Source organism: Leptonychotes weddellii, chromosome 9 (assembly GCF_054177405.1).
Source record: "Leptonychotes weddellii isolate Sample4059 chromosome 9, ASM5417740v2, whole genome shotgun sequence".
NCBI lineage: Eukaryota > Metazoa > Chordata > Mammalia > Carnivora > Phocidae > Leptonychotes > Leptonychotes weddellii.
In genome coordinates this window covers 15,470,285-15,490,122 of record NC_138377.1, presented here as the reverse complement: position 1 = coordinate 15,490,122, position 19,838 = coordinate 15,470,285, and the positions used below count along the sequence as shown (strand labels likewise).

General features: G+C 39.9%; 1 protein-coding gene across 6 annotated transcripts in view; it reads left to right on the top strand.

Moving 5' to 3' along the window:
- Positions 1-19,231, top strand: part of FLRT2 (fibronectin leucine rich transmembrane protein 2) — a 93,931-nt gene extending 74,700 nt beyond the window's left edge. For 5 of the 6 annotated variants that reach the window (XM_081830093.1, XM_081830092.1, XM_081830096.1 and 2 more), the window contains one exon: positions 10,691-19,231. In XM_081830093.1, coding sequence (XP_081686219.1) covers positions 11,096-13,078 — 1,983 coding nt within the window. In that variant the 5' untranslated portion in view covers positions 10,691-11,095 and the 3' untranslated portion in view covers positions 13,079-19,231. Of the gene's footprint in view, positions 1-4,351; positions 4,435-10,690 lie in introns of those variants that run through there. The other variant, XM_081830095.1, reaches the window with a different exon arrangement.
- Positions 19,232-19,838: the final 607 nt, after the last annotated feature.

Here is a 19,838-nt window from a genome sequence, read left to right as displayed (position 1 = left end):
GATTTACCAACCCAGGACTGATAATTGATGTCAGTGAGACATGCTAGTGTGAAAGTAGAGACAGGAACCAGTGTGGAGAGTGATGGTGGGAAATGGGTGGGAGGTGAGAAAACAGAGATTCGATTATGAACCAATCTTTCTAGAAGTTTGGCTAAATGTTAGAAGAGAAATGGGGCAACAGCTGGAGGGGGGTGATTATTTTTTTAAGTGGAAAATACTAAAGAATGTTGATTTTTTAAAGATTTTTATTTATTTATTTTAGAGAGAGAGTGCTAGAAGGGGAGGGACAGAGAGAGAGGGATAAGCAGACTCTGTGCTGAGCACAGAGTTGCACTCGGGGCTTGATCCCATGACCCTGAGATCACGACCTGAGCCAAAATCAAGAGTCAGATACCCAACCGACAGAACCACCCAGGCACCCCTAGAGAATGTTTAAAAATAGATCTAGTTTGAGACAGAGAGGTGATACACAGGGAAGGAGAACATAGAGAGATATATTCTAGAGAGGCCTGTGGGGCAAGGGCTCAACAAGAGAGATGGAGTGGTCAGCCTTTGAGGAAAAGAAAGTGGATGCAGACGCAGATGGACTCAGATGTTTGGCAACAGAAAGACATGAGAGATCCTGTCTGATGTCTTCTGCTCATCTTCAGATTAAAGTCATGGTTGTCTACTGAAAGTGAGAGGAGAAGTTAGGGAATTTAAGGAGAGTGAAGACTGACTTCATCTTTGAGGAGAATGAGGGAGAAGTTTCCAGAGAAGTAGAACAGCGTTGCTAGATGGGGGGGCGGCCTCACTGTAGATTAGTGATTTCTTATTTAAGGTAGACCTCATGGGTGTTATTAGGTGACTTTCTCTGGTGAGAATCTGAAACTCAGGAAAGCGCAGGGGAGATTGGGTTTGTGATTGGGTGGATTTGTTTGCTTGATTCAAGGTGCAATGAAAGAATAATGGGCAGAAGAATTTTTGAAATAATAGATTGTACACCCTAAACCAATAAGATAGGAGGCGAATGTGGTGGGAAGAGCACCAAATTGTTTTCTTTTTTTTTTTCTTTTAAAGATTTCATTTATTTATTTGAGTAAGACAGATCATAAAATGGGAGAGGGTCAGAAGGAGAAGCAGATTCCCCGCTGAGCAGGGAGCCTGATGCGGGATTCAATCCCTGGACTCCGGGATCATGACCTGAGCTGAAGGCCATCGCTTAACCAATTGAGCCGCCTAGGTGCCCTCTTGTCTTTTTTATCAGAAAGACTGAACTGGGGGGCGCCTGGGTGACTCAGTTGGTTAAGCGACTGCCTTCGGCTCAGGTCATGATCCTGGAGTCCTGGGATCGAGTCCCGCATCGGGCTCCCTGCTCGGCAGGGAGTCTGCTTCTCCCTCTGATCCTCCCCCTCTCATGCTGTCTGTCTCCCATTCTCTCTCTCAGATAAATAAATAAAAAATCTTAAAAAAATTAAAAAAATTAAAAAAAAATAAATAAATAAAAAAGAAAAACTGAACTGGGATTCTATGGCTAGGATTTGCTACTATTTGAATTTGAGTAAGTCACAGATTTGCAAATTCTGGATAATAATGACTTATTTCTCATGGCTCTGTGAGTATTGCACTCAGTAAGTATTTGAATATTTAGCTGAATTTGAACTCAAGTTGGAAATGTACCAGAGGCTTAGTGGTGCATAAAGTGATTGTAGTCATTTGCTTATTTCTTCTGTTGAATTATTAAGGGCAGTGTAAATAGCAAGCTCAAATCTCTTGTCCTGCCCCAACATAGCTTGCCTCTCAAAAAAAAAAAAAAAAAAAAAAGAGAAAGAAAAGAAAAGGAGGTTGGAAGAAGGGAAGAAAAGAAGATGACTTTTCATTCCCCTCTCCCCCACTCTAGGTGAATGCTTGGGGTCATGACAGACTAGGGGGCAGCATGGAAAGGGACACAAGTATTCAGAGTGAGCCCTGCATTTTTGGTTCACAGGACAGAAGATAGAAGAAGAAATCTTTCAGACTTTCTGGAGTCAGGTGTTCTTATGGGATTGTTTAGAAAAGGTCCTTTGCAGAATGAAAAAAAAAATGATCTAGCAAGATCTTTCTTAAAATTACTGTTTGTTAGATTACTGATCTCACTTTCTACAGATTTTTTTCCCTTGGAATTCAAGGAATTCTTGATACCTACATCATCTCATCCCAAACTATTAGTATACAGAAGGTGGCCATGTGTTGGGCAATTGGTGACTAGCTTTACTCCTTCAATAGCTTTTGCCACAGTGGCCCCACATAAAGACCTTCCCAAGCTGTAGAATGTGGTGACAGCCAACTTGGGGTTCTTTGAGATGAAGTAGGCAAGGAAACTTTGCTGTCTGTTTTGCTAGCAGCCTATCAACAGCCTCAAGTCCTTCAGACTCCTCCAATCCTTGGCACCTTGATGCTGCCCATCAGCTGAGCTGCAGCTTAGTTTCCCACTCCTGCTGAACCCTGGAGTCACAGGGAAGAAGAGACAGTGGGTTCCCTGGCATAATTACCCTTTATTTATGCACTAGTCCATCTTGGGAGTTTTACTCACTTCAGATGCCAGGCTACTGATAGTTTTGTACGTTTAATGAGTAAGGAGAGACTTTTGTTTTTGCAGAGAAGTGCATGTTGGTTTTAATACCGTCATAACTAAGACCATTTATAAAATCATACCAGTAGCTAGTATTTTCTTAGGGAAAATTTATAATACCATCCTCTGCTCATACCATCAATATGGCTTCAAGCAAATTACTTCATCTCTGTAGACTTCGTTTGAGGTTGATAGACATATCTCCTATGGGTTGTTGTGGGATTACATGAGACGAAACATATTAAAATGCTTTTAGAATTATAAAGAGCTTTATGCAAAGAGTTATTTGACCTGACGTCAACTGACTCTCAAACACGGGGCCTGTGCCATAGATATCGTTCTAGTAACCGGGTCTATGCCTGGCAGGGAGTGGGCACTCCCCACATGTTTGCTGGGCCGTACTTGGTGCTGGTCACACCATGTGAGTCTTGGAAATGGAAAACAAGACTCACATGGTGTGACCAGCACCATCTCCATTCTGGGCAGCACATACCAAGAAACAGAGGCATCAGCATTGCTAAGATTCTGAAGCAAATGAAAGAAATGGGACATTTACATAGGAAAGGAGAAGATCTGAGAGACCCAGTAAATGTCTCCACATATTCGCAGTGTTGATGGATGGGAAGATGTATGTGTATATCTCCAAAAGAAAGAACTATGGTCAATGAACGAAAGAGGAAAGTAAAATTTGATAGATTCAAAAGAACCAACTCGCTACTAAATTCAGGACAAAAGCTCCCTGTGCAGGAAGCTTTTTGTTATTGTTGCTGGTTTTTAGAGTTAAAATGGGAATGGCCAACACATAATAAGTGGATGTTTTCCACATGTTCAATAACACTTGAAATGATTTACAGCCTCACAACAACTGTGAGAGATTAATACTACCATTTTCCCCAATTGACAAATCAGTTAACTGTGGCCAAGGGAGGGGAAGCGATGTGCCCAAGTTAACACCACTGGCAAGTCAGAAAGCTATCCATGTCACCTGTCGCCAGAGCCCAGCGCACTTTATTAAGTGCCTACTTGGTATTCTTAGTTACTTCACATGCATTACCTCTAGTCTTCCCAACAATTTTGTGAGCAAGGCTTATTATCCCCTCCTGAGATGAACAAAGAGACTGAAAGAGGTTAAGTCAAATGCCTGTTGTCATGCTTTTGAAGAGTGGCTGAGCTCAGGTCAAAACCAAACTTTAACTTACCCCAAACCCTTTGCTCTTGCCAGGCCACCACATCTACAGCTCCACCTCTTACAAGTCAATTTGATCCAAAAAAGAGAAAAACCAGTTGCTTCCATGTCCTTATAGTGGGTGTCTGGGTGGTTGAGCCCTAAAGTGGTTGATCATCAGATCCATCTGGGGAATATTGACAAAATGCACATGCAGAGCCTTCTTTGAAGACCTATCAAACCAAAAATCTGCAGGGTAGTACCTAGAAACCCTCTTTTTCCATCATCTTCCCCTAGTGTTTTTGATGACCCTTGGGGTTGGAGAATCTCTGAATCAGATGACGGGAAAAAGTCCATCTCAGAGATAAGAGCCTAAGAAACCAGCTATTTTCCTTGCTTGAAACATGAGGTGCTCAGTATATGTTTGTTTGACCAAATGAATGGATGGATGGATAATTGAGTTAAGTACCTTTTTTGGAAATGGATTGACAAATACATAGATATGGGCTCTAGGGGGTCCATCCTTTATGGACTGTATACTTATTTCTTTTCTTTAATTGTATTGGTGCTATCTCAGTAAAATTCTTCTCTATTAGTGTCTGCTCACCCCCGAGTTTAAACACCATGAAGGCCCAGTCTTGCATCCAGATATGCAGATTTTTAATGGAACCGAGGAATGGTGAGTGGGGGCTTTCTAGTGGATGTAGAACATCAAGTGACAATGATGAATGTGTCCTCAAAGTTTATGCACTTGAGTTTTTAACATTGGTTGCTTGTTCTAAACTTATTATTTGAACCAACTGCATTGGAAACCATGGGGGAACAACTCTTCAAATGTGTTAGGGAATTTTATGCTTGCCAGGAGAATAGTTTTTTTTTTTTTTTTTTGGTCCAATTTTAATGTTTTCAATTCGAGACTGACTGGAGCCAGGGAATTGTCAACTGTTTATATAAAGTGTTTCCTTTCCTTCCTTCCCTCTTTTCCTCCTTCTCTCCCTCTTCCCTTCTTTCTTTCTCTTTGTTTTAGCAAAGAAAAATATTTGTCTAATGAGAAACTTCAAGGGGCTTGGTTGAGGGTCAGTGAATGAGATGGAAAAATGGCTTCAAGTTAGGGGGTAGCTATTGTTTTATTTTTCCCCAAATTCCTCTGCTAATCCCCACATCTTGGCCCGCTAACCATAGAACTCTCCTGACTGTTGTAGGAACAGTATTTATAACCTATCTTCAGGGATGTGGAAATGTGCACAAGATCTATAAATTGTTTTAGTGTTTCCAGATTGTAACAGAGACATTTGTAGTGTAGTTAGGCCTATGGATTCTGCACCTGTGTGTCTGATTTTAAGCATAAATTATCTATCTCCAGAAGTGCTAAGTCCCAGGTACCCAGGGAAACTTTTGTAGAGAATCCCTCTTCAGGTTAGCTTTCTCATTCATAGCATTCCATGCACTGCACTGTCTTGTGACAATCCAGCCAACGCTGAGACCATTAAGATTTTATTGGGTTTGTCCTCGTGTCATTATATTATGCAATCAGCAGGGCTTGTTGACAATTCTTATTTTCTGAACTATGATTTTTAGAGTCTGAGTTTATTAAGCGCTCCTGGAATACAGGCTCCTGGAATTAATTAAAAAAAAAAAATCTTCTTAGCACTGGGAGAGAAACACTTTGCTGAAAGCTTTTACATGATTTATATGCTTTGAGTCTCAGTTCCTATGAAAAGAGTTAAATTAGAGTAAAGTAGCCCAGAATAACTGTGCCATTACAATCAGCTTTAACAGACTGGCAGGGCCAGGTTCTTGGGGTCTCCAAAGAGCATTTGTTCTGTGTTGATTTATACTCAGCCTTTGGAAACTGTGTTTCCTACTTTCAACGAAAATTCTTGTTTTTCCTTAACACCTTCCATTAAACCATTCTTCACAATCTCTAGTTTCCTGGAGAGGAAGCATATTCGGTGCAGTATTCAAATAGGAAGGGGTGGGGGGGGGAGAAGAAAACTTTTGCTCTCAATATTTGAAACTCATAGTGTAAAGCAAAATCTTTTATTCCCAATATTTAGAGACTTATAAATGGAAATGGCTAGTGACCTTGAAACATGGGTTTGTTTATTATCTTCTGGAAACAGGACTCCCTGAGTGAGAAGCAGGAAGAGTTGGGAGAACATGCTGTGCTGTCCAAGTTTTATTTCTTCTCTCCGCTGGGCTGGGTTTCACTTCTTTTTTTTTTTTTTTTTTAAGATTTTATTTATCTGTCAGAGAGAGAGAGAGAGCACAAGCAGAGGAGTGGCAGGCAGAGGGAGAAGCAGGCTCCCTGCCAAGTGGGGAGCCAGATGTGGGACTTGATCTGAGGACCCTGGGATCATGACCTGAGCTGAAGGCAGACGCTTAACCGACTGAGCCACCCAGGCATCCCATGACTTTCACCTCTTGATCCAGATTTCAACCAGCTTGGGTCCATGTGCAGTACTTCTGGAATCTTTTCCCTTGTTTGCACCTTTTTAGCCTTCAGATCATCACATAGACAATCCTTGTCCTGCAGCATTTTTCCTGATACCCCGGGGACTAGGTTAGAGCTCTTTAAGCACAACCATAATTCTTTGATACCCTAGTATTAGAACACTTTACATAGTACCATAATTCCCTGCTTATTCATTTCTCTCTCCCCTCACTGACTTTAGTCAAACTCGTGAAGCCAAAATCCACATTAGCTCCACCTCAGACTGTATCCTCATTCTAGTGCCCTATTAAATACTGGTTGAATAAGTGAATGACAGACATGTTACATTTTCATGTTTTCTTGGTGTCCTTGACAAGAGGCTTTTTTAGGTTCTATTTATTAGAAACCCGATGCTCAATTTCTTCTATAAAATTAGAATAATAATGCTAACCTTTAAGGTACTTCTAAGATGGTGTGGGTCTGTGGTTCATAACTGGGGGTGATTTTGTCACCCCAGGAGACATATGTAAGACCATGTCTGGAAACATTTTTGGTTGCTCATGGCAGCAGCCCCACACAGAATTATCCAGGCCAAAATGTCAATAGTGCTGAGGTTGAGAAATTCTGGAGTATACGGAAAGGCATAGAACTTGGTACGTTTAAGGTGATTTTATTTTGCAATACACGTTAGAGTTTACCTCTTTGGACAACATAAATAATAATAATTAGGGAGAGTAACAGTTTATATTTATTATGTTCTTGCTTGTGTCCAGCATCATGAAAGCTTTTGGCAAATACTATCCTAGTTAATTCTCCCAAGAATACTATGAGTTAGGAACTGTTATTATCCTCATTTTTCAGGTGAGGAAAGGAAGGCATGAAAGGTCAAGATGCTGCGGCTACTCCGTGTCAGAGATGGGATGAGAACTCGGGGGCTGTGCTTTTGACCATTCTACTATACTGCTTTCTTTATGAATAGTCTCCAGCTTAAGGTCTGAAAGCATTTCTGCTTTTAGTATTCGGTAGGAATTAGCACTGAAGATATAGAGGAAATTTTAGCCTACTTAAATGAAAAAAAAAAAGTCATTATTGCCTATATGTTTGTAATTTTACACTTGCACTAATTTGAACAAAGATACAGTATATTGGCTGACATATATAGGCTGTCATTGATCCAAGGATCACAACAAATCTGCTCTTTTCTGTAATTTTTTGGGATTCTCAGGAAGTTCAAAGAAAACCCTGAGAGCTTGTTTTCATTCGGAATTGAAGTTGTCATAGCTGATCAACACATCCTGATCTCGATGGGACTTTTCTTCTGTTAAGGTGGATAAACAGTGACCGTTTGTCCGAAGTAATCCTATTAGAGGATTTCTTCAGGACCATATCCTCTTCTTACATAATTACGAAAGAAGCACTCCTAAGTAGAGTACATCAGCAAGAGATCAAGGCCTGGGGCAAAGGATGGGCTGATGGGGCTTTTCCCCTCCTTACATAAGACACAGTGCAGGCAAATGGCAAATGTATAATTTGGAAGCATGGTAGTTTCCAGGTCCAAAATCTGAGTATTTTGTTATCTCCCAGTGATTATTACTTTGAGGTTGTTAGTTGATGAACTTTCTAAGCAAATTCTGTCATCCTCAAGAATTAGCTCATTGTTTCCAGGGCCTTAAAACTTGGCTTGTAAACATAGTTAAGAAACATCTATTCTTTTTACTTAGGAACTTAGAACACTGGAGCAGCTGTTTTTCTCTCTTGGAAATTTTATTTATTGTGTGCTGCTATCACATGTTGAAGATTCCTGTGGAATACTCGAAACTGTGTTAGGTTCTCATCTTTCGGTCTCACTTTCCTACCTCTTATGAAGAGTAAACGTTAATAGCACCAAACAAATATTTGTTCTTAAATAAATCCTGCTTTATCAAGTGGGCTCCCCTGATTACAAATAACTTTTTAAGCTCCTACTGGGCATTAGTGCTTGTCACTCAGATGTACGTTTTCAAGGGTCTGTGGAGGCCAAGTGTATGGTGTAGTCATTGCACTACTCCACATACAAGCTGTCATTTATGTATAAGATGTAATCTGAGACTATCTCCTGGGGACAGAAGTGATCAGTATGCCTTATGCTTACTCTTCCTAAAGAGTCATTTGACATGCTCTTGCATTTGTTTTATATTTAAGGAAGTAAAACATTTGAATGATTAAATAAGATGTTACTGTGTTTAGGGCAATGCCTCTCAAATGTTAACATAACTCCCTAGGTTCTTGCTAATATGCAGATTCCGCCTTTCCAACAACTTCCCAGCTTGAGATCACACTCCTGGACCAGGATCACCCTTAAGTAGTTAGAAATTAGGGAACACTGAGATGGCTTAAAAATTTGAAATCCGAGCTAAGGATGACATCAGGCTAATGACATTAAACTCATTTTTCCTAAACTATCCCAGTTGTATTATAAATTATTCTTTAAGCAGATAGGGAGATTTTTGCTGGGGGTTTGGGGGGATGGCTCCTGTCTAGTGGTGAAATGTATATTTGTAAGTTTTAACAAATTAAATAATTTTTTCTAAAGATTTTATTTATTTTTTTGACAGAGAGAGACACAGTGAGAGAGGGAACACAAGCAGGGGGAGTGGCAGAGGGAGAAGCAGGCTTCCCACAGAGCAGGGAGCCTGATGCGGGCTAGGTCCCAGGATCCTGGGATCATGACCCAAGCCGAAGGCAGACTCTTAACCGACTGAACCACCCAGTCGCCCCAAATAATGTTTGGTTTTTAATAAAGTCATAGCTCAGTCTGTTTTGCCTGGACAAAGATTCCCTATTCCTCCCCTTTCCTTTTAAAGGTTTTCGAACAATAAAACATGCATTTTACTGTTTCAGGTCATCAGAGGCATTTTGTAGGTGGTTCACAATTTTTTTTTTTTAAGTTGTAGAACAAATTTACAATATCCTTGACACTTAGATAGCATTTACAGTGTTGTGGTTTTTTTTTTTTCTTTTTTAAATTACTTTTCTAAAGATAGCTAAGGGAACAGTTTCAAATAGTTCCTGTGTGCTTCTAGATACAAGTTGTTTTGAGTTTCTGTCTGTTGGTGAGAATTAAGAAACTCATAGCTTGCCATGTCTGGTCTTGTTAGCTTATTTTGTAAGGAAATCAAATCTAGCACCTTTCAATTAACTGCTTTACCTCTCTGATCTAAAAACAGACAGGACACATTGTGGAGCAGGAAGGCATGATTACTATCTGTGGATTGCCTTTACTTCCCCAACTGGGACTTCTATCATTTCAAAGTCTGCTGAAGGTCCTTCTTAAAAAGTAGGAAAAAAAAAAAAAAAACAACCCTCACAGATGTGAGGAAGGTAGTAGTGTTGAAAAATAACTTATTCCCAGTCATGAGCTTGGCAGCTCTTAAGAGGATCAGAAGGGTGTATCTCATCTGTACCCGGAGGTCCCAAAAGAAGGAATAAACAGAAACGTATCATGGACTGGAGTCCAGTCGCTCTCCTTGGTAACTCATGCGTAAGCTGTTTTGGAGAAAGACAAAGATAAGAAGAGGCAAAAAGTGGGGAAGAAAAGAGAAATCTCTTTGCCTTCATGCATGCTTCTGTGCGTTACTTTTATTCATCTCCCTCAGTGTCAGATCAAAAGGACATATCTTTTATTTTATTTTATTATTTAAATTAGTTTCAGAGATAGAATTTAGTGATTCATCAGCTGCATATAACACCCAGTGCTCATCACATCGAGTGCCCTCCTTAATGCCCATCACCCAGGTACCCCATCCCCCTACCCACCTCCCCTCCAGCAACCTTGTTTGTGTCCTAGAGTTCACCATCTCTTATGCTTTGCCTCCCTCTCAATTTTCCTCTTATTTTATTTTTCCTTCCCTTCCCTAGTGTTCACCTATTTTGTTTCTTAAATTCCGCATATGAGTGAAATCATATGGTATTTCTCTTTCTCTGACTGACTTAATTTCTCTAAGCATCATACCAAAAGGGCACATCTTTTTAAACGACCTTATCAGTCCCTATCTTGCATTTGTTTATTTATAACTAGAAAGGGTTTCATGTGTTTGCCCTCAAATTGTATTAGTTACTCAGTCACTTGTGTCATCTTGAAACAAGATGTGACCAGTTGGATTTGTAGGTGATCATCATTATTGATTCAGTGGATTCAACAGTGTGCCTTGCACTTTTCTATTTGGATATGCAAATGGATATTTAAGAGAAGGTACTGATTGGGATGTAAAATTCATAGTATGATCACTGAGGGTGAGGGTAACAGTATGGTTTTCCTTTGAAGATCAGATAATTGAATCATGTCCCTTTCTTGAATACCTTCTCAACTAAATTATTGTCACTTAAAACATCACTTTACGCCAACTCCTGCCTCTGGTCATTTGGTCCCAGGCACATTGTTCTTGAAGGGCAAAGAGTTAGATCAGCACTTCATCCATTAGGACCCTTAACTGACTTTTTTCTCTTTGCTTTCCTACAACAGATTGCAGATTGAGCTTAACCAAGAAGTTCAGAGTCTGATCAACGCTGAACTGATCTACAACACGAGAAGGGAGTTCTAGTTCTGCCTGCCCAGTTGGGTCCCTGATGACCGCTGATAACTTGGCTTCACTCATTGCCTGTGTGGAAAATTCTCCCTATTGAATTTTTTTTTTTTTTTTCACATGGAGGACAGTAACAAAGAAGACAACATAGGCTGATAAAACCAGAGACCACAGGAGAATTCGTTTACCACAGGCCTTTGAGACTTTTCCTCTAGTTGGAGTTCTGGACTTTAACAGAACCCGGTCCAGTCATTTTGGTTTTGTTATATATATATATATATATTTTTTTTTTTTCCTCTTTTTACTTTCCCCACCACCTTGTATTTTGTTTCTGTACTTCAGAAATGGGCCTACAGACCACACAGTGGCCCAGCCATGGGGCTTTTTTCCTGAAATCTTGGCTTCTCATCTCCCTGGGGCTCTACTCACAAGTGTCAAAAATCTTAGCGTGCCCTAGTGTATGCCGCTGCGATAGGAACTTTGTCTACTGTAATGAGCGAAGCTTGACCTCAGTGCCTCTTGGGATCCCGGAGGGCGTAACCGTACTCTACCTCCACAACAACCAAATTAATAATGCTGGATTTCCTGCAGAACTGCACAACGTCCGGTCTGTGCACACGGTCTACCTTTATGGCAACCAATTGGATGAATTCCCCATGAACCTTCCCAAGAACGTCAAAGTTCTCCATTTGCAGGAAAACAACATTCAGACCATTTCACGGGCTGCTCTGGCCCAGCTCTTGAAGCTCGAGGAGCTTCACCTGGATGACAACTCGATATCCACAGTGGGGGTGGAAGACGGGGCCTTCCGGGAGGCTATTAGCCTCAAACTGTTGTTTCTATCCAAGAATCACCTGAGCAGTGTGCCTGTGGGGCTTCCTGTGGATTTGCAAGAGCTGAGAGTGGATGAAAATCGAATTGCTGTCATATCAGACATGGCCTTTCAGAACCTCACGAGCTTAGAGCGTCTGATTGTGGACGGCAACCTCCTGACCAACAAGGGCATTGCCGAGGGCACCTTCAGCCATCTCACCAAGCTCAAGGAATTTTCAATTGTTCGGAATTCACTCTCCCACCCCCCTCCTGATCTCCCAGGTACACATCTGATCAGGCTCTACCTGCAGGACAACCAGATCAACCACATCCCTTTGACAGCCTTCTCAAGTCTGCGCAAGCTAGAACGGCTGGATATATCCAACAACCAACTGCGCATGTTGACTCAAGGGGTCTTTGATAATCTCTCCAACCTGAAGCAGCTCACTGCTCGGAATAACCCCTGGTTTTGTGACTGCAGCATTAAATGGGTCACGGAATGGCTCAAATACATCCCTTCATCTCTCAACGTGCGAGGTTTCATGTGCCAAGGGCCCGAGCAAGTCCGGGGGATGGCTGTCCGGGAGCTGAATATGAATCTTTTGTCCTGCCCCACCACGACCCCTGGGCTGCCTGTCTTTACCCCGGCCCCAAGTACAGCCTCTCCAATGACTCAGCCCCCCACCCTCTCTGTCCCTACCCCCAGCAGAAGCTATACACCCCTGACTCCCACCACCGCCAGACTGCCTACAATTCCTGACTGGGACGGCAGAGAAAGAGTGACACCGCCTATTTCTGAACGGATCCAACTCTCTATCCATTTTGTGAACGACACGTCCATTCAAGTCAGCTGGCTCTCTCTCTTTACTGTGATGGCGTACAAACTCACATGGGTGAAAATGGGCCATAGTTTAGTAGGGGGCATCGTCCAGGAACGCATAGTCAGCGGTGAGAAGCAGCACTTGAGCCTGGTTAACCTAGAGCCCCGATCCACCTATCGGATTTGTTTGGTGCCCCTGGATGCTTTTAACTACCGAGCTGTGGAAGATACCATTTGTTCTGAGGCCACCACCCATGCCTCCTATTTGAACAATGGCAGCAATACTGCTTCCAGCCATGAGCAGACGACTTCCCACAGCATGGGCTCCCCTTTCCTGCTGGCGGGCCTGATCGGGGGCGCAGTGATATTTGTGCTCGTGGTCTTGCTCAGTGTCTTTTGCTGGCACATGCACAAAAAGGGGCGCTACACGTCCCAGAAGTGGAAATACAACCGGGGCCGGCGGAAAGACGACTATTGCGAGGCAGGCACCAAGAAGGACAATTCCATCCTGGAGATGACCGAAACCAGCTTTCAGATTGTCTCCTTAAATAACGATCAGCTCCTTAAAGGAGATTTCAGACTGCAGCCCATTTACACCCCAAATGGGGGCATTAATTACACAGACTGCCATATCCCCAACAACATGCGATACTGCAACAGCAGTGTTCCAGATCTGGAGCACTGCCACACGTGACCGTCAGAGGCCCGGCGTCAGGAAGGCGGACAGTGAGACTCTGGCGACCACACACGTGTGTACACAGAGAGACACGCGAATTACATTTGATAAATGTTACCCAGATGCATTTGTGCATTTGAATACTCTGTAATTTATACGGTGTACTATATAATGGGATTTAAAAAAAAAAAGTGCTATCTTTTCTATTTCAAGTTAATTACAAACAGTTTTGTAACTCCTTGCTTTTTAAATCTTAAAAAAAAAAAATAGTCGCTGAAGTACTGTACAGGGTTGTACAATGAGAACCCAACGCCAAGGCAAAAGACGGAGTGATTCTTCCTCATGATGCACATTAACCATTTTGCTGTGGAAGCTGTCAGAATAAATTCCTTTCTTACAGTCGGTGGTCAGATGAAAGGGCAGATTAGAATGAACTCATCAGGGTAGGCTAAGTGATGTGGGTAAAACAAGAAATGGCCCAGATACCTTCATGCTATTTCTGCACTTACTGATCTGGAAGAGAAGTTAAAAATCTCGAAATATCAGAAAGGAGGTAGTTACCCTGATTTGACCCAAAGCAGGAAATATAGAAAAGCATCACAAGGAAGCCCGTTCCTGTAAGATAAGTTAACCCAACCCGGCAGAATCCAGCAAGTGACATGTTTGGAAAAGAACTTCAAACCCGGGCATTGGCTTTCTGACCAGGAGCTTAAAAATCACTCCTCATGCTTCCCTGATTCTATGTGATAACAGAGTTAGAGACTTGAGTCTGATTTCGGTCATCTTCAGGGACAGGTAGGATGTTCCAGCAAGAAAACTCCCTTTAAAAGTGTTACTATTCAAATCATATGTCAGGTTGAATCACATTCAACAGAGATATATTCTAGAATACTTTTTTAGAAGAGGCTAATAAAATAACGGGAAGAATTATATTGAATGGAAATATTTTTGATAATGAGAATTATTTGGGTTAGATTCACTGCAGCTATGTCAACATGATATTTAGACCAACAAGAGATTAGTGTTTGGAATATACTAAACTTGTTATTTAAAAACTATTGATACCATTTGGACAAAAACAAGTGATCAGCAGTTCTGCTCTACTTTATCAAATGACTGTGTTAGTATCATGTTGAAATAGCTTGAATTAATATCTTTATCCCCTCACAAATTTGTCTTCCAATCACCTCACATATATTTTCATAATTAGCTGTTTATGCTACATTTGTTTGTTTGTTTTTTCCCACTCTGCTTAAAATTTGAAAGAAAATTTTGGATGCCAGTCTTGGTTGCACAAAATATCCGTATATACTTATACACTTTAAAATGTATAGTAATTTTCAGTGTTAATAATTCTATGGGAACACATCAAAGCTGGCTGAAGTAATGTTTTGTTTTGTTTTTTAAGCAATACTGAGTTTCCACCTTGGACTGACTTTGATCCTGTTCCATTTTTGAAATTTCATTTATTCCTTTTCAGTCTTGGATGTTCCTCTTCTTTGGGAATCATAGAGGGATAATCAATCTTTTATTAACAGGATAACATGAAAAAATGAACAAGTCAGGGAACATAGGCTTGTTCCCCTAATCTTGGCAGAGTGGGGCATAGAGCAGAGGGCATAGAGAAGGAAGGGATGTCTGTGCTTAACTAGATATTTTGGAAGCAATGCCCATCTTCACAAACTATGTATAATTTACTCCTTTTCATCCCTTAGATGTAGAAGGGCTATCGATTGCATACATTATCTAAAAAACACACACCCTTGGAAAATTCCTTCTAAAGTCAAATTTCACCATGTTGCATATTTCCTTTACCACTGGCCATTTTTTAGGGACCTATGAAGTTAATGTCACAATCATTTTTGCTTTTCTCTCTCTCTCTCACTTTTAACAAAATAGAACTATGATGTGTCTTCTTTGTAAGAGTTTAGGTATAAAATGCTATGCAAGTTTTTTCTTTATAGTAAGAGCTTTATTTTCTTTAATAATGTACCCCCAACTTATATGTTTTAATCTCCCTTGTCCCTCAGAATAAGCAGAAAATATAACTGAAGTTATAATGTTGTAGAAGCAAGAATCGAAACCGCAGTTGAGCTGAAATTAGCTATGCATTAATTTGAATTAATTCTAAAGTGACTTAGGTTTCCATTTTAGCATATTAGCTAGCAAATTTTGGCTGTTGCTTTTTTAAAGCTAATTCCACACAGCGAAGGGACAAGACAGTCTGTGAAGGTGATCAGTGTAACAGTAAGCCATGTAACATTCAGGACAATGACATGGGGTTTTGTGTACTTAACTGGATAATTCCCTTCCACTGTGCTCTTCCCCTTGGCTGTGTAGATAAAACTCTGTGTTCAAATGATGGTACTTTGATTTCTGAGGGTTTTTTTCTCTCTGATCCACAAAATAATCATTCTCATTTATTTCTATTGCGTGTATAACTCCGGCGTGATATTTGGCTGCTGAAACGTTTTGCTTTGGGCCAAGAAGACCAATGTTGGAGAGGTTTCTATGATGTCTTATGGGATTCCTAGAATTATTTGGGGCTTAACTGGTACAATGAAGACCTAGTCACTTGAAATGATTCCTTTGCTAGAAGATGTTCCAGAAAACATAGAATGTAGTTAATAGGTTTCACTTTGATCTTGCACATAATGTGGCAGAGATTGCTAAATCTAAGATCAATCTCCCATTTGTCATAACATACCCGGGGCTCTCACTTACAGAAGGATAGAAAGCACGTCACGGGATTTGTAATGTCTTATGTGTCTTAGGAAAACTGCTGAATAACCAATCATCAGTGTTGGATTAGGCTTTGACTGGCATTTTCAGTCACGGGAATGTGTTCTACTCTGTACTTTAGCCTCTCTTGCTGTCATTGGTTCGTATTTTGAGATTAGTCAAGAGTCACAGTTGAAAGTGCAGGCCAAGTCTGTGAACAAAGCCATACATAAGCTACTGGCTTATAAAGAGCTTGATACCATTTGACCAAACAAGGTGATCAGATAATACACAGCCACTTTCAGAGCTAGGGAACTGTCACTGTGCCGAAACAATTCTAAAAGGAAAAGGTATAGCCATGATCACACAGATGTTATTGATGATTATTCATACCTAGGGTTGTCATTAATACCTATTTGTTTGGGGAAATGTGCTTGAACAGAGAGAGGCTCTGGGCTTCCCTCAAAAATGCATTAACAGCTCATCACAAAAGACAGTCACGGGCAGAGACAAAAAGTATGTTTCCCTGCCTAATTTCCCTGTGTGAGAAGTGGAAAACATTCTATCCCATGAGAAATAATGCAATTTCTAGTTATCTGGATGTTCACTGAAAATATATTAGATATATTTCCTGAGGTAAAAACAGAAACAAACAAACAAACAAAAAACAAAAAAAAACCCTGTGATGTGACTAGTCTGGCAAAATTATTAACGAAGTAGCTAATTCTAAGGCTCCATTTCTTATCAGTGCAGATCATGATGGTCTTAGTCATTTCACAAGATCACAGCTTACTTCCCCTCTGTGGAGAACCAGCTCTGCATGTAGCCAGCAGGACACCCAGTCCAAACATAAGTTACGGGGAACAGTTGCTGGGTTACTTTGGGGAACATCAGCTGGAGAGCTCAGTGTAACTTTTGACCACGAAGTGGTTAATTTCCATTGACATCTTTGTTTATAGCATTTTTCGGGAACCTACAACAAGGAGACATTACTTTAGAACGTGAGAAGAATGGTTTTGCCCATGATTTTCCTGCTTCATGGGCAAGCTAAGCAGTTTCATTGTGCCCCAAAGGGAAAGAGATACAAACACAAAACAAAACACTCTCCTAGTTCTTAATCTTTGTCAAAACTGGCCTGATATTCTTTTTTTTTTTTTTTAAGTCAAAATACTAATGAAGAATGCTATAGCTTACACCCTTCTCTGATTTCTTCAGCAGGGTCAAAAGACAATTGCTGGCAATAGGGATGCTTGTCACAGATTGTGGGGAGAAAGATTTGTACATGTATGATACTGTTGTTATAACCAACGGATCAGATTCTTGTGCTATAGTTTTCATTTTTCTTTTTCTAGTGGCACATCCACCAGAAGAGCACAAAGCAAGGCCATTGCAACAGGCATTTTTAAACTAGCATGAAACACACACATGCGTGCACACACACACACAAACACACACACCGAGGCATTTATAAAAATATCCATAGGATGTAAGATTTATAATCATTTTGAGGCAAGGTGAAAGTATCGCCACTGTCTGTCCTTCCTAGGACCAGTATATATTCACTGAAAGTTAATCCCGATGATTTGTTATTGTTTGAACCATATGTTGATTTGCTTCTGGTTTATGTTTAGTGTGTTCTCACTGACAAGGGACTGCAAGGGCCTGGAAGATTCTGCATTACACATCCGCTGAGACCGACCATGTCGTACACTTTGTTAACTACAAACTTCACTTTACACTATACAGTACCTTGTTGATATATTCAGTAAAAGCTTATTTTAAAAGAAAACCACATTGCGTTTATCTGAGTAAGTTCATTGGGTTACAGGCAATACTTGTGTTGTTAATGTTAAAAAGAATTGTGGGATGCTTCCTGATGATGCAGGGATGAAGAAAGTAGTAGGATTTTTCCTTTTCTCCTACCTTGAAGACAACTTGTGTTTTTTAAGGTCATTTGATCCTTTTTGTGTGAGGGGTTTATATGACATCTTCATGTTCTTTTCTATTTCCCAACTAGATTTTGTGTTTCTATGAATATCTTTTCATTATACGCACATACATCAAGCATATTGTTTTGTATTTGTGAAATCTGTGTTGGTTGGGATAGAGATAAATACCAATGTAGTTACCCAATCAGAATCGTCTTTTTCCCTATTTCAAAACATAAGCTATCAGTTTTAAATGTCAATTTTCCTTACGAATTCTCGTGGTACATTTCTACTGCAGATTTCTTTATAGCTCATCCACCCATACTTCCAATGAGCATTCATGAAAATGTATCTATTCGTATGTTCCAGTTCAACTCAGATTAATCTCACAGTTTGCCAGAGCCCTTTCTCTAACTCTTCTTGGCCATTTCACTAATAATGTATTTGACAAAGATTAAATCAGGAAATAAAATCATGACACTTCAGTTAACTAGTGTTAATTATTTGTAGACTCTCTATTGGAAAATTAAGTATGAAAGACAGTGGTAACAAGTGATTGATATTACACTTGGGAGATTTTATGTCAAGTAATGTCCAGGCAACTCTTAGTTACTTTTACCAAGAATTACAGACCTTACTCTGTGAAGACCAGACCCTTAGTCAAGGAATACAATTCATTAAAGAAGAAAGTTTATTAAAATCCTTCTACTTTGTTCCAGGCACCTGGCTGAGTTCGGAAGTTTCATAGAAGGATAAAATACAGTCTTAGGCAAGTCAATCATATCGTCTACTTCCCTGTGTTCCTAAAGAAATCTGTCCATTCAAAGTATTTACTCCTCATCTACTTTCTACAGAGTACTATGTTAGATTCTTCTGGGGATTCGGAGAAAAATATGACTCTGCTGCTAAGGAGCTCATAGATCATGCAATAAGCTCATTTTCTAACACATACCAGAGTCTCAGAGACTGTGTAATAACTACATTCTCTCAAACTCAACAGAGTGTCTAAGGCGACAAAAAAAAAAAAAATATGTACTTCTTGGTAAATTTGATGATGCATTTGTTGTATATATTAGATGATCTTGGTGTTTAATAGATAACACAAAGTGGTAGTGCACTGATAAAATTAGAATTGAATTTGAATTAAATTTTCTAACATATACTACGTGATTGAACATTTAGGAATTGTGTTTGGTAATTAGACTTGCAACCTTAAATTTCCATTGGGCACCTGAATATAAATTAATCTAAAACAAGAATAATGGCACATTACAATTATTGAGCACCTATGTAAGAACATATTTAGAATGCTTTGATACATGTGGTCACATTTTGTCTTTAACCATGTAAGGTACTTTATCATCATTTTTCAGATTGTAAAACTCAGCTTCCCGAGAAGTATAGTGATTGGTCCATGATCACAAAACCTGTAAATGACAAGAGTCGGAATTAACCCTAAACGTGACTCTTAGACTCTTAACGATTTCCTGTCTCTTAATAAATTGACTAGCTTTAAGACTGACTAGGCTTCAAGACAACTTCTTTGTCAATGGTTAAAATTTGTGATGATGGAGATATCACAACTTCACTCAGTGGATGTATATATTAATTATTGTTCATGACAAATCAAGGAATCATTCTAAAAACCTGAAAATATCTGTCTTTTAAATCCCTTGGTTATCCATCCTTTTTTTTTAATAGAAATTCTATGTTTGTTAGTATTGGGTGGCTGCACATTTATCTGATTTGAAAGCTTTGGTTGGAATCAAGATATACTTAAACCCACAGGGTGAGCTGAAAGAACTATTAAAAGGACTTGAGTCAGGTTATTTTTAGTAATGAATTTGTTTCATACTTGAGAGGTTGCTCGAAGTATTTTGTAGATCCAGCTGAAGTTGCTCATATGTCAGAATCTATTAGGGCCTTAGCAAACTGGCTTCTGGATTTACGCCTTTTTTTTTTTTCATAGCACAAATAGAAAACGTGTGCTTTAGAGGATATTATAGGAGCTTTGTTTTCATTAGTTATACCAAAAGTTAAGGGTAAAGAATTTGTAATAATACACTCTAAAACAGATGCCTTTTTAGCACACACACCAACTGATGAACCCATTTGCCCATTTTCTTGGT